Source organism: Trichomycterus rosablanca, chromosome 24 (genome assembly GCF_030014385.1).
Source record: "Trichomycterus rosablanca isolate fTriRos1 chromosome 24, fTriRos1.hap1, whole genome shotgun sequence".
In the NCBI taxonomy this organism is placed as follows: Eukaryota; Metazoa; Chordata; class Actinopteri; order Siluriformes; family Trichomycteridae; genus Trichomycterus; species Trichomycterus rosablanca.
In genome coordinates, this window is record NC_086011.1 from 18,215,312 (window position 1) to 18,230,572 (window position 15,261).

The 15,261-nt window shown below is 40.3% G+C and overlaps 1 protein-coding gene across 8 annotated transcripts in view; it reads left to right on the forward strand.

The window, feature by feature from the left end:
- Nucleotides 1-14,120, forward strand: part of itpr1b (inositol 1,4,5-trisphosphate receptor, type 1b) — a 98,657-nt gene extending 84,537 nt beyond the window's left edge. For 7 of the 8 annotated variants that reach the window (XM_062986974.1, XM_062986979.1, XM_062986976.1 and 4 more), the window contains 6 exons: nucleotides 276-368; nucleotides 780-913; nucleotides 1,374-1,539; nucleotides 2,071-2,231; nucleotides 10,365-10,526; nucleotides 13,023-14,120. In XM_062986974.1, the coding sequence (XP_062843044.1) occupies nucleotides 276-368; nucleotides 780-913; nucleotides 1,374-1,539; nucleotides 2,071-2,231; nucleotides 10,365-10,526; nucleotides 13,023-13,100 (794 nt within the window). In that variant the 3' untranslated portion in view covers nucleotides 13,101-14,120. Of the gene's footprint in view, nucleotides 1-275; nucleotides 369-779; nucleotides 914-1,373; nucleotides 1,540-2,070; nucleotides 2,232-10,364; nucleotides 10,527-13,022 lie in introns of those variants that run through there. The other variant, XM_062986981.1, reaches the window with a different exon arrangement.
- Nucleotides 14,121-15,261: the final 1,141 nt, after the last annotated feature.

Here is a 15,261-nt window from a genome sequence, read left to right on the forward strand (position 1 = left end):
CCAGTATTTACTCATGATAAAGAAAACACATTGGATTGGTAAAGCGTCATGTTGTGGTGTTCTTTGCCTCCACCTTGTCCGTTATTTTCTCATAACAAGACAGTTTGTTGTGTGTTCTCTCGTACATAACTGTGCCATAAACAACAAACAACGACAGCAGTATTGAGTTTATTTCTGTAATAATGGTGAAAAGGAAAGTCTGGCATGTTTCCTCTGCAAGCTCACACACATCTGAACCAGTTTTGTTTTGTTTTACTTTTTTTTTTTTTTATCAGAGCATACCGGTACAGTGATAAGCGAGTTCCTGTCAGGTGAATTCTGTCTAAAAGAAAGTGGAGAGAACTGCTCAACTGAGACCACAGTAGAAAGTAAGCACACACCAGTAGCGTGACACACCCTTTCTGACCCCACAGTGGTGATGCACATGGTCACAAAACAAAAGGGATAATTAGGTAAAAAAATAATACACTATAAAAATAACATATAACCAGAAAAAGACAATTATTATGGATGCAATTTTGCCTGGTCCCAATTGTTTTGGATTGTGTTGCAGGCATCAAATTGAAAATGTGTTTATATTTTCAAACAAAACATTAAAAGTCATTCTTTGTACTTCTCCAGTTAAATAAAGGATCGAGAGAATGAACAAATCACACACTCTTCTTTTGATTGCATTTTATAAAATGTCCCAGCTTTACTGCTAATGTGATGTGCTCGTGTTTTAACTGGTGTACCACATGTCAGCACGCGTACGGTAACGTCGTACGTTTGTGTTCCAGCCACGTCGGCACTGGTGGTAGAGGACAAGGAGCGGGCCTGCGACTCTCTGCTCATGTGCATTGTGACCGTCCTCAGCCACGGCCTGCGCAGCGGTGGAGGGGTCGGGGATGTGCTCCGAAAACCATCGAAAGAGGTACGGCAGCCGTCAGCCGATCGCTTCCTCCACTGTGATGCATGCTCGTGCGGGTCCAGCATTGGGGAAAGTCCTAACAAAATTCAGCTATGAGCAGTTCAATGCTGAAACTGGGTTTTATTATTGAAAACATGAAGAAATATTATGCACATTGTTTACAAAAACATGTTTTAGGAAGTGACTTGTTTGATTCACTGGTGCACTTCTCATTAATGGTGAACAGCTGAGCTCCAGCACAGTTTCCAGTCTTCATATCTTTATGACTGCATATTTTTTTTAGATAATCTCATTAGTGATAAGATTTTGGTCCACAGTGAGATATAAACATCACCTAAAATGAACTATTTTATCATTACATCCTTAACATTCCAAAAAGTGTTTCCTGTTTATGGGTTTTCCTTTTATTTTTAGACAGAAGGATGTAAATGGAGAATTTTCTTCTTCTCTTTTCCCCATGCAGGAGCCGTTGTTTGCGGCCAGGGTGATCTATGACCTGCTCTTCTTCTTCATGGTCATCATCATCGTCCTCAACCTGATCTTTGGTGTCATTATCGACACCTTTGCTGACCTGAGAAGTGAAAAGCAGAAAAAAGAGGAAGTGCTCAAGACCACTTGCTTCATCTGTGGTGAGCTGAGACTATTACTCAAAAAGAAAAAAAATAGAGTCCAAGCGGATTTTTGACCGGATGGTCATCAGTTCAAGCCCCCTCACCTCTAAGGTTTCACTGCCAGCCCCCTCAGAGAACCCTAATGTGTTTGCACTGTATTTAGTCACAACTGTGAATTACTACTAATAAAGGTATCTACTAGATGCAATAAAAGCAAATGAAGAACCATCACTGGTCAGATCAAACCATAGAACTACCACCTACAGGTCATTCACACACACTAGTGGGCCCCTGGTCAAGGCTCTTAACCCTACATTTTTTACATTGTCTTTAGACACAATTGTAAGTCACTTTATGTAAACCTAAACTGATTTGGGCTGGGGAATATGACGATATGATATCGGTATTGTGATGTGTGGTGTATATGTGTGTATGTATATACACATACAGTATATACTGATTCTGTGTTACAGTCCAAATGAATGCAAATGACCTTTCATTTGACTTTTTGCCATATTGACCGCCGCTGTCCTGTACGTGTGTTTGCAGGCCTGGAGAGGGACAAGTTTGATAACAAGACGGTAACATTTGAAGAGCACATCAAAGTGGAGCACAACATGTGGCATTACCTGTTCTTCATCGTGCTGATCAAAGTGAAGGACTCAACCGAATACACTGGACCTGAGAGCTACGTGGCTGAGATGATCAGGGTAAGAACTTGAACTGAACGCTGCGGGCGTTTCCGTATGCGTTCCGGTAAGTTTAAGTCACTTCATATATTTATTGTGGCTTTCTGAAAATATGCCAAAATGTTTAAAATACAATTTAGTTTTAAATATACAAAAAATATGCATAGAAAATTCTATGGGTGCCTCACAGCAAGAAGGTCCTGGGTTCGATCTCCAGGTGGGGCGGTCCGGGTCCTTTCTGTGTGTTCTCCCCGTGTCTGCATGGGTTTCCTCCCACAGTCCAAAAACATGCAGCCAGGCTAATTGGAGACACTGAATTGTTCTATAGGTACCCGGCTGCTAGGATGCATAAACCGGTGCATTGCAGTGCCGGTCCCAAGCCCGGATAAATAGGGAGAGTCGTGTCAGGAAGGGCATCCGGCGCAAGAACTGTGCCAGATCAATAATGCGGATCACGAGCTGCCGGCGACCCGAGGAAGTAGAGAGAGATGCATAGAAAATTCTATAATGCCATTTAATTTTGCCAGTTAAAGAATAATGATGGATTTTAAGTTAAAATGTCCCAGCTTTTCCAGAAATGGGGTTTATAATATTAGTAATTATTAGTATTAGTAATTATAATTGACTACAGCTGGTGACTTCTCTGTGACCATATTACTAGAGCTAGTTTGACTGTAGCCATTAAACTGAGCCACAGACATTACAAAGTGGGATGTTAAGTAAGAGTAAGCTCTGTACAGATCTCCGGAAGCAGGATTTTACCAATCAAACAATACAGAGAGCCATACTTAAGCCTCATCAGGTCTCAGAGTCCTGACGCTAGTCTGAACGCCAGTGAGACAGAAAGTACCTCGCCTTTGCACACAGGTCTGTATGATGCTCGTGTTGCAGCTTGGTGCTGGATGGTTAAATGAACTGGAGAATCATGATGTGGAAACTTCTGCAAAACTGTTGTGTGCACATGCAGTTTGATCTGCTTCAGCTTCAGCGCTAGATCTGTTCTCTGATGCAGCCCGTCCCGCTTCTCTGGAATACACGAGCGTAATGTGACGCATTTGAACTGACAACAAAGCCTTTGATAGTAAAAGCAGTATTAAAGCCCACTCAGACATTTGTTTAGGGACTTTCAGAATCGCTGCTCAGCATGGGCGTAGCTTGAGGTCTCTGTATGACTCGAACCTGACTGGGTTTCTTTTTTTGTGGTGCGACAGTCGAAGTCTCCGTGAGTGTGTTCGACTTACAGACGGTGTAATAACAACAACAAAAACAACAACCGACCTGCCTGTGATAGACAATCGTCAGAATATTTGTAATAAAATCATTATTTATCAAATTATTTGCTTATGGTGTAAGAGGGGGTGGTTTGGAACCAGTGAACCTACCTACCCCTACCCCATCTACTTTATGCACGTCCTATTGTCTGATTGCATCATGCTTCCTCTCCTTTAATGTCGATCCTCGCTCTGATTGAGGAGATCGAAGCTAACCCACGCCCCCTCCGACATGTGGGCAGCATCCGTATGCGTTTTTTCACCTGCACTGGGCGAGCGAGCGATAATGCGGATCAGCACTGTGTACGGAGAGACACACCCTGATCAGTGCACTCCTCCGCCGACCCTGTGCAGGCGCCATCAATCAGCCAGCAGAGGTCGTAGTTGCATCAGTTACGAGGAGACCCTATCCGACTTACTACTACCCCGCCCCTATATGAAAAACAGGCCAATGGTTGTTCGTGTGGCCGCTCAGCCCAGCCGGAGGGCAGAGCTGAGATTCAATGCGATGTATTCGAGATCCCAGCTCCGGTGTGCTAGTGTGTGCTTTACCGCTGCGCCACCTGAGCGGCGTTTTATGAGGGTATTTTTTAACACTACAAACATGTGCTTTAGCTACAGGTCTTAGTTAGCACGATTACCTGACCTGTCTGTCTACGTTAAGATCCGGTGCAGCTTGAAGTGAGTTAATCCACAGCAGAAGCCACCAAACACTCGACTGCTAGCACACACACATGCGTCAGGAGGGTCAGAAGAGTAGGATTTTGCCTCATGATTGCATCTAAGCTGTGCGGGAATGCCCTTAATTGCGTGTTTGCATGTGTGTCTGCGTGGCTTAAAAAATGTAGGAGAATTTTTACCCGGGATTATGTCAGCTTCCCCGAACGACACTTTCTTCTTACGGCTTAAATTTATTGCTCAGTGAATTCCACTCTGAGACCTTCCAACCTCCCTGGAAAGCATTAACCCAGACACGGAAAAAATATCAGAGAAGCATCTTAATAAGGACGAGCGGTGTGTTCTTAATAACGTATCAGACTCTCCATTATAAAGCTCCTATGATTTGTAGAGGGGAAAGGGTGCAGGAAAGCCCCGACTTAGCAAGTGCTCACTCTTGACGCAGTTGTTGCACAGTTTATGTTGGTGACATAGTTTCTGAGCCGGCAGGCACTGGCCCGTTTCCAAAGGGGTTCTTATGAGGAAGCACCTGACTAAAGATCAGCAGACCTACCCTGAGCACACAAACATACTTTTGTAAGCGAGGCGTTTATTGGATGTGCACGGCGAAGGTCTCTGGCAGGACGTACAGGGCGCAGGATAAACCCAGAGCTCGGAGTTCGAATTTTACAGCAGTAGAACAGCAGAAGAAAGTAGAGATGTAGGTTAAGAGCTCGTTTAGCCACATGACCATCGAAAGCGCTCGTGACGTCGGTGAAACTCAGAGAGGTTCTTGTAAATTATGTAGAAGCTTTGCCTTGTGGCAAATGTTGCTTGAATAATAGAATTTCTTCAGCAGGTGCTGGGTGGGTACACCACACCAAATAACCACAGTACATTAGCTGAAGTAAATAAGATGAATTAGTTGTGGTAAATTATCATTATTGCATTTAATTCGGCTCTAATATCATGCACGGCTGGACTGACGGGTGAAATATTGCGCTATAGATGTGTAGGTGGGTTCAGAGGGCTGTTTTTTGAGTCTGACTTTGTTGTCGCTGTTCAAACCACAATGCATCCTCTGTGTGTGTGGTGTGTGTGTGTGTGTGTGTGTGTGTGTGTGTGTGTGTGTGTGTTGTATTAGTAATAAAATTTGCACTTCCTTAATTTCCATTAAAGCAACAAATATAGTAAAGTGTGTTGTTCTGTGGTGGTAATCACACACTGGTGCTATTTCTCTCTCTCTCATACACACACACACACACACACACACACACACACACACACACACACACACTGACCGTGCTGTCTAGTGCACACACAGTCATTCAGCAGAACTCTCACTGCGAGTTATTATTCGTATCCCCTCGCATTATTAAAACTCGGCTACCAAACTCTTGACGATACCTCTGAAACGTACAGAGCCGGTGCTAATTTCACCCGCCTCCACGTTTCCATGTTAGTGCCCACTGAAAACGGATGTGGACTTGAGTAATCTCTATATTCACGTTTAGTGGGATTTTTTTTTTCTTCATAGAAATAGCTGCAGTTCTGTTTTCTGAAGAACTGAAAGCAGAGGAAGTGAGGATTGCAGTCTGACTCATGACGTGCGTTACTGTACCTGCTCCTTCAATTTAGCTACGGTCTCTCTGACAGGGTCCGTACATGTAGCATTAATAATAGTGGATGTGATATTTATATATTCATAAAGAAACTTTAACCAAACAACCATCCGTTTAGGAGAAAAAACGGCTACTAGTAGGTTAGCCCAGTATAAGCTCCCTAAAGTGGTATTACTTGGAAAACTTTATAATGATTTGTACATTATGCATCTACAAAAAGCCTGCTTGTTATATTTGACAGTAAAATGGACACAAGGTCATGTCTCAGACAGGTCAGCAAACAAGCCAGGCTGTTAGTTACCCCCCAGTATTAAACTCTTAAGAGTGACAGTCCAGCTGCTTATTAAGAACTTTATAATAAAAATAAATCCACACACACACACACAAGTTACAAAGTCCTAATTGGCTAGAATCACAGGCTAGAATAAAATCATTATTTATCAAATTATTTGCTTATGGTGTAAGAGGGGGTGGTTTGGAATCAGTGAACCTACCTAACCCTGGGCGACTCTTCCTTAAAGTGAACTGTCTACTTCATGAGGGTATTTTTTAACCGGTTGACCACCAGACGTCCATGTTACACACTAAAAACATGTGCTTTAGCTGCAGGTCTTAGTAAGCATGATTATCTGATCTGTCTGTCTACGTTAATTCACAGCAGAAGCCAACTAACAGGTAACTCTAACAATGGTCAAGCACTAACGATAACCCTTAACACTATTTAACACTAATTTTTAATCTTATATTGTTATTTTATTGGTGAGAAAAAGGCAGTTCACCAGAAAATAATGGTCATTCCTATTGAGAAACTGTGAAGAAAGCTAAGGTGTCAGTGATGACGGTTTCTCATGTATAGTTGTATTTTTCTTTAAACATTAATGCACGGTTACTTTCCTTTTTAATGTTAAATATCAGAACTCATCCCGTTAGTTTAAACCTGTTGGTCAGGTCATAAATTATAGTTGTTCAAACACTTAACACTCTTTAATCAGCTTGCTGACAATTTAAAAATGAACCTAATAGATGTTTACCAAGCAGTGGAAGGCTTTAAAAATATCAAAATGGCATTAATAAGTGGAAGACAAGCCAAAATCTGGGGATCTAAAAGAAATCTCAGGTGTAACTGTTCATATACTGACCAGAAAGGCGAATCAAAATCCTTATATTACTGCAAAGTACCTGTATGAACATTCAGGGTGCACTGTTCTACTGTGTAGTCTGAAGTATACAGACTATTTAAGCTTAATATTATTTTTATATTGTATTTTTTCAAGTGGGCAAGTTATTGACAGTCAAAATAAAATAACCTGTTTAAAAATACTCTTTTAAAATAATGAAAATGTGCTTTTATTAATTTGGGACAGTGGTAGCCTTATGGGTAGAGCTTTGGGCTATCAACTGAAAAGTTGAGGGTTCGAATCCCAGCTCTGCCATGCAGCCACTGTTGGGCCCTTGAGCAAGGCCCTTAAATTTGTGTAAACAATATTTAGCCTTGAATCAGTAAACAAATTAAATTAATGACAAGCTGATGATAGAAAGCAGTTAGCATTTAAAGATTAAACTTATTATACATTTACGAACAAGAGTTTTGTTTCAACATTTGAAGGCAGCAAAGCTAATAAAGCCGAGGATGCTGTGGTTTGAAAGCCAGACACATTAAACACAAACATCTACATGTGTGTGTGTGTGTGTGTGTGTGTGTGTGTGTGTGTGTGTGTGTGTGTGTGTGTGTGTGTGTGTGTGTGTGTGTGTGTGTGTGTGGAGGAAAGTGAACGCAAACACGGACAAACACACACCTCTTCTATTCTCAGAATGAGTGTGAGAGTCTGTGCAGCACTGGCTGCGTGATTTCCCTGTTTGTGTGGATGGTGACAGAAAGGGGACTTTATCTTACAGCCACAAATAAAGCCTCATTCTGCCAAGCACACAGCTCAGGGCAGAGCGTGTTATCCTCCCTGCCCACAACACTGGTCAACAGCACAACTCTCCGGCGCCAGCGCTGCTTTCATGTATAAAAATAATGAGATATAGTATAAACTTATACATTAAATTGATTCATCATAGTAAATGAACGTATTTCATTGCTTACGGTTGTGTGTTCAATTCTGGACTTCTGGTTATTACAGTATGTTAAATATCTGATAGGAGAATCTAATCATTCATGATAATAATTAGAATCTGATAATAACAGATTAAGAAAATAGGTTGTTGTAACTTTCTCATCCCTTTTTTTGCTCTTAATAATGGAAAGTCCAGCCGCACACACACGCTCACATGTCAGAATTAGTTTCAATTCAATTTCTCTCACTTTCACAGTTGCTTTTAGAAGCTTAAAAATACGAAAAGTGAAAAATATTGTTAAAATCTGGGCTTGCAGGCTCGCAGCAGGTCAAATGGTGTAGCAAGATGTTTACCCAAGAAGTGAGTTTAATTAATCTGAAAGCCATAACTAAGCATATTAGATAGATAGATGGCTGGATGGACAGATTGATTCAACTTTATTGTCATTGCTCAGTACAGGTACAAGGCAACAAAATGCAGTTAGTGCAAATAGTAGCACTGTGCAAAGAAAAACAGAGAATATCTTAACATATATCTATGATTAATATTAATATTGATATATAGTTATAACTATAGCTATTTACATATTATGGAATTATATCTATGTACATCGTACTATATACATAATAGTAATAATAACAATAAGCATATGAATTACAGTGGGTATGTATTATAATAATTACAGTAATAATAATAGAAGATGTGTAAATAATAACTATACAACTGTAACTAAATCTATTGGAAAAATACCCTGATTTAACCCATGATAGCTTTATGTTCTATAGACTTGTGTGTTGTTTCTAATAATACTGTGAACATTCGTCCCAGTACCCTGGTGCTGTATGGCACCCACACTACCTGTTGCTGCCCAGTAGCTTTAATTTCTTTGTTTATATTTTGAGAAAATGATCTTAAATCAAACACGTAGTATCAAACCCTGTAGTTCTGACGTTCTAACAGCCCCCCTCAGCTTTACTGGTGTGTTTGTGTGTGTAAACACTTCTGGCAGGGACGCTGGAATATACTGGAGTGACCTTTCACAAGAGCACTCAGGCTCTCTGTCTCTCTGCTGCCTAACTTTATGTCTGTATTTTATATATTCCTTTTATTTTATTTTTTTTAAATCCACAGGTGCCTCTGTTGCTATTTAATATGAGCCCACATGTGCTGGAACAGAACAATAAAGATTCCAAAGAAATCTATCGTTCATATCGAGAAAGGATTCTGAGCTCATGACCCGCTGATCTCCAGGGAAGAGGTCGTTAAAATCATCAAGAGATTAAATAGCTTTAATTCTGTTACACGGTCAGAATTCTAGAATGTTGTTGACATGTTTACACTGATTGGCAGGAGGGTCGACTGCAGAGAGCGAGTTACTAACTGCCTCACCGTGCACGGTGCCAAAACTCTGCCGAGAGATCAACAGGAAGTGCGCTTGCCAAGCCATGCACAAATCCTATAAATGAGCGACATTGTCTGCTGTTTCGCCTCTCACTTGACTCGAGAGATGGTGGTTTCCCGCTGGAGACTGTGAATGCACGCTCAAATTCATCTCGACATAAAACAGCAGCACGACAATGTGTTTCCTGGATGTTTAGATTTGATGAAATTAGGGAGGATAATCTGTGAGATTCCTCAGTAAAATGGGATCAGTATTACACCCTGGGTAAGGACACACTGCAGCCTGTGTGTGTAGATAAAGTTCAGAAAGAGCTTCAGCACATGTGACACTCCGGCTTATTTCCTGTGCTGGAACTCAATTACATGTTGAAAATTGGTCAGATGTCAAAAGGATTTGCAGTCTGAAAGATCAAGCTGATTAGCAAGAACTCGAAGCAAAAAGCCGTAAATCTGACGAGTGCTGCTTTTTTATTTGAGTTTAATTAGAAGAATTGGGCAGACATAACTAAAAGGTGGGGGAGGGAGGGGGTAGAAATCACAGTAAAGTAATTGACAACAAATACACAAAATACAATAAGATTTAATTTAGTATTTTAAATACATTTAAATGTGAGCAAACAAGTAAACAAGGTGCAAAAAAGATTTAGATTAGAGATTTAGCCACAGAAAACCGAACTGAAAGTGCCAAATTTAATGTAATGTTTGTCTTTACAGATGTACCCAAGTAAAATGAGTCACTAAACGAAAATAAATCTTACAAGAACAAACAAATTGGGCGCCCAGGTGGCGCAGCGGGATATTCCGCTAGCACACCAGCGCCGAGATTCTGAACTCCTCGGTTCGAAACTCGGCGCTGCCACCGGTCGACTGGGCGCCATCTAGCGGGCATAATTGGCAGTGCCTGCAGCAGACACGTCTCTGCTAGGGCAGGATGACCGGACTATGTGGGTGGGGTCTTTAAACGCTGTGTGAGGACCCTGATTGGCAGATAAAGAGGCGCCTGTGCAGACCCGCAAAAGGCTGCGTGCGGGTCGGAGGATACCCACCTCGACTGCAATCAGGGATCCACCAGCAGAATGAACAAATTAAGGTAGCGGTCACATGACAGATCATGTATAATGAAAAGTGTGTTATTTTAACAGGACCACAACCTGGATTGGTTTCCTCGGATGCGAGCCATGTCTCTGGTGAGCAGCGACGCAGAAGGTGAGCAGAACGAGATCAGGAATCTGCAGGAGAAACTCGAGTCCACCATGAAACTCGTCTCCAACCTGTCCAGCCAACTGACCGAGCTTAAAGAGCAGGTAAGAGACCGACCTCGTCATCAACACACCCAGTAAACACACGGACCCCGATGATCATGCTGCATTCGTCAGGTATTTCAAATCATGGAGAAGAAGTAAAAGTGCATTTAATTTATTTAATCATCACTAAAATACTGTTGGTCAGTGTGAGGAATAACATCAGCACGTTATAGAATTACGGCTTCAGAAAGTCAGAACTTGTCGAGTTAAAGTCATTTGAGATTCAAATGTTGTTTTTGGTGCAGCGTGTTTCTTACTGCCTCGTACTGATACCTCACGCGTAGGATGTTATTTAATTTGATCTCTTAGATAGAAATGCCATTAAGAGCATGCTAGCTTACTGTCCAGAGCAGCAGGATGTGTGTTTAGATTTCACCCCAAGCCAGAATTGACATTTTTATGATGAGTAATACAATAGTCTTGATGTATGAAGTTATTATTGATGATAATAACAACAACTATTATTAGTAGTATTATTGTTATGTGTTCAGTTAGATCTAATAAGCTAGTTGTAACAAATTGAGCAGAAAAAAACCCACCACATTGCTGGTCAGTCTGGACTGTTGGACTGTTGGACTGTTGGTTTCCTCCAACAGTCCAAAGACGTGCAAGTGTGAGGTGAATTAGAGATACAAAATTGTCCATGACTGTGTTCGATATTACCTTGTGTAATGAGTAACTACCGTTCCTGTCATGAATGTAACCAAATATCATCAAAGGTTTTATCTTATTTCGATATTTTCCCTGTGTCTGCGTGGGTTTCCTCCGGGAGCTCCGGTTTCCTACCGCAGTACGAAGACGTTCAAGTGAGGTGAATTGGAGATACAATTTGACATTAAAAACTTGATCTGGTGAATCTTGTGTAAGCAGTAACTACCTGTCCTGTCTTAAATGTAACCAAAGTGTAAAACATGACGTTAAAATCCTAATAAATAAATATTCTGATGTTTTAAACATTAGTTGCAACTCTTCTGCTCACTAATGTCCTTATTTTCATGAGTATTATCGTTCATCATAGTGTAACACTGAAGGAACCAAACCAGAATGAACATATTTTATATTCCTATATACCTATAAAGTTCACAGATACGGCAGGGCTGCGTATGAAGGACTGACCTCACAAAATCAACCCCGAATATCAGAGCTTTAAGTAAAACCTATTAGAGCAAAGAGCAACCAGTCATCTCTCTCTCTCTCTCTGTATATATGTATATATATACATATATATATATATATATATATATACACTGTATATACACATCTCTCACTTACTTTCTCTCCCCTGTTCACGTGTGATCAGTGCACTAACACGTGTGCTACTGAGATGATCTTTCACCTGCATCACAAGGCCAAGTGTCGTTTCACTCTGAATCAGCTTTCTGTTCCAGACCAAGTTCTGTGAACAGCTCGCTTTGTTTCCACGTGTAAATAATGCGGCTCGCTGAGACGATCGAACACGATCCAAGTCTTTATTAAATAGACTACGGCATGTTGGAAGTGGGACGGTTTCTCGTAAATACCGTAGCACAGGAGCACAACATGTTTACGGTGCATCTGGTGATTAGAAGACCAATAAATGAGAAGTGTCTAGGAGGAACTAGAACTTCTTCTGACTCCCAGACAGAGGAAATGATCGTTTAGGTTCCTGAAACAACAGGGTCAAGTAAAACACCAAAACACCAGAATACCACCGCCTTTCACTTTTCTAACCATCTACAGTCCTAATCATAAAAACATCATGGAAACAAACGTGCATTTTAAATCTCCTCCACCCTGAAAAACTACATAGACTTGATTACAACTCCAGAGGATTTGGCAGGTTTGGCTAGAGATGGATCAGGTGTTAGACGTACCCTCCACGCATCTTTAGAACTGAGAACTTTAGAATAAAGAATGAATCGTGAGATCTCTGCAGCCATGTGTGGTGTTTAGTGTCATAGGTGGTGGTGTTTCCTGGCACGAGCAACTGCCTAAAGCCACAGTTCACCACACCGTGCCATGAGCCAGCACTCCTCTGTAAATTCACCTTCCTGTGTAATGAATTAAACCTGCTTACTGGCTGTATTTAGCACAAAAATGAGCAAATTTAATAATACAAATAGTTGATAAATCATTTATTGAGGGTCAGGTGGTGTTGGATGTTTTGGCTGCTGTTTTTGTTCTGTTTTGCCAAAAAAGACAGCTGAAACCAACATGTACAAATATTTGAACCATGATGGAGCATTATTTTATTTCTTCCAATTTTTGACATGTCAGATACGTTGTGTATTAAGAAAAACAAGGTTTGAATTTGTAATTAAAATATTTTATGTATTTAAAACATTTATGTGAAACATTTATTCACAAGTACACTGATGTACCAGCTGTATGATATATAAAGTGCCTGGAGTAGGAAAAAACCTAAAACCTTGTGTGTGTGTGTGTGTGTGTGTGTGTGTGTGTGTGTGTGTGTGTGTGTGTGTGTGTGTGTGTGTGTGTGTGTGTGTCCCCTGACAGATGACAGAGCAGCGCAAACAGAAGCAGAGGATCGGCCTCCTTGGACATCCCCATGCGAACCCACAACAACCTGCCTGAGTTTGTGTGTGTATGAAATTATGTAAAATAATAAACTATGTAAAAATCCTGATATATTTAATGAATTTTGCCTCTTCATGGGTTAAACTGGGTGCCAAACGTTTTGACATGGCAGTAAATGTAGATCATGTTAATAAGACTTGGATGTTGGGGCTTTACAGGACAGTATGACTGCTCAGAAATGTGTGTGTGTGTGTTTGGGGTAAAACAGCGTTTTGTACTCGATCAGTACAGGAAGCAGTATTTTATGTCTTATTTTTGTATTTTGTGCAATATTAATACTTTATAATAATTATGCAACCTCTGAGCTGTAATGTGTCCTGGAGAGACGATCGTCCGTGTACGATGATTTTTCTCTGCCTGATGATCGTACTGTAATGTCGTAGAAGCAGAGTTGTTTTTCTGTACTGTATTATTATATTTATTTTAAACGTTAATGTTGTTTAAAGAGACTGTATAACACACCACAGCGTGACGTTTAGTTTTCTCTGCTTTGTTTTATTATTATTATTATTATTAGTTCTGTTGTATGTTAAATCTGTGGTTTAACAGGTCGTCATATTTGTGTTTGGTGAAAAATAAGATTAGCATTAAAGCATTGAAGCTGTTTAGCTTTGGTAAGCCTAGCTTCTGTTTTCATGCTAGATGACATTAATATATAGAACATTTATAAATAATAGAACCCGTGTCTTTAGGCTCATTAGAGCCTCGTGTTATATGTGCCTGCTGTGAGAGACGAGGAGATCGTGGAGGAGAAACGTCTCTCTATAGTATTAATAGTACTTTGCGAAAGCTTGACAGTGTAATAATCTCTCTACAGGAGAGAGTGAGCGCTCAGAACGCCGCTCACACCGCCGTGTATATACGTTAGTCTAGTCTCTGCTTTTGTATAGATACAGTTTACCTGGAGGCTTTATAGAAATGAATGTTATTAAGAGATTCATTTTATCCTGATGTAGAGCTAACGAGACTGCACATCCATCCAACAGGATTTAATAAAATGTGGAATTAACCTTTAAACTGAGTTCAGCTTCTGTTTCTGCTGCATGTACAGTATAGAAGAATATCTGTGCAATATAGATGTTTACGTGATTTTTTTTATTGTTAGTACAGCGGTACCTTGAAACTCATTGTCCCTTGGTTCTGGGAGTGGTGTTGAGTTTTAAAGATGTTGAGTTTCGAGGTATTTTTTCCCATAAGGATGTTTGAGAAACCTGTTAATGCGTTCATGGTCTCGTGGAGCTGCAGATATTTTAGACTCATTTAAAATAATGAGGTTGTTTTTGACACTTATACACTGAGAATGACACAAATATCATATACAAACACTAAAATAAAAAGCTGCTGAACCTCGAGCTGTAACACAAGTTTAAAAGTGAAACAGGGAGGAAAATCCAGATAAACACAGACACATGTGGAGCTGTAACACCGGATCTGACTCTTATTCCACACTGATGCAGATTCAGCTCAGATTCACACTTTGATGATGTTTTACTGCATCGATCAAATTAAATAAATACATTTTTAAAAAACAAACTGAACACGTTGAGTTTTGAGGTATTTTTTCCTGTAAGGATGTTTGGGAAACCTGTTAATGCGTCCATATATTCACGTCCACATATTCACACTTTGATGATGTTTTACTGCACCGCTCAAGCCGAGCGCTGAACAAAGCAACTGTTCATTGTTGATAGGAAAAAATTTTATATTTCTTTAAAAAACAAACTGAACACGTTGAGTTTAAAGGTACAAATTTCTCGACAAAGGGCGTTGAGTTTCAAAGATTTTGAGTTTAGGGGACGTTGAGTTACAAGGTACTGCTGTATTACTTTAACAAACCAAGCATGGACATTAATATGGTATATAATGTGATGAATGAGTAAATATTCCTTGATTCCTTGATCATACTAAAAAAGTTAAAAATGTTTAAAAAGCTTGTATTTACATTAAAAGTGTCTTTCGGCTGGTCCTGTATTTAGGGATTGCAACCGCAAATCTGGTCCACATACCAGACCTGCCACGGTATTAACACCAGATGCCCTTCATATTTCTATCCGTGTTTGGGACCTGCACTGAGAGTGCACTAACAGGTACGCTAGACTCTCATCGCATGTTTCGGGGGTAAATTTTTAGTTTCTAGTTGAGCTTAATATGGTTTGAT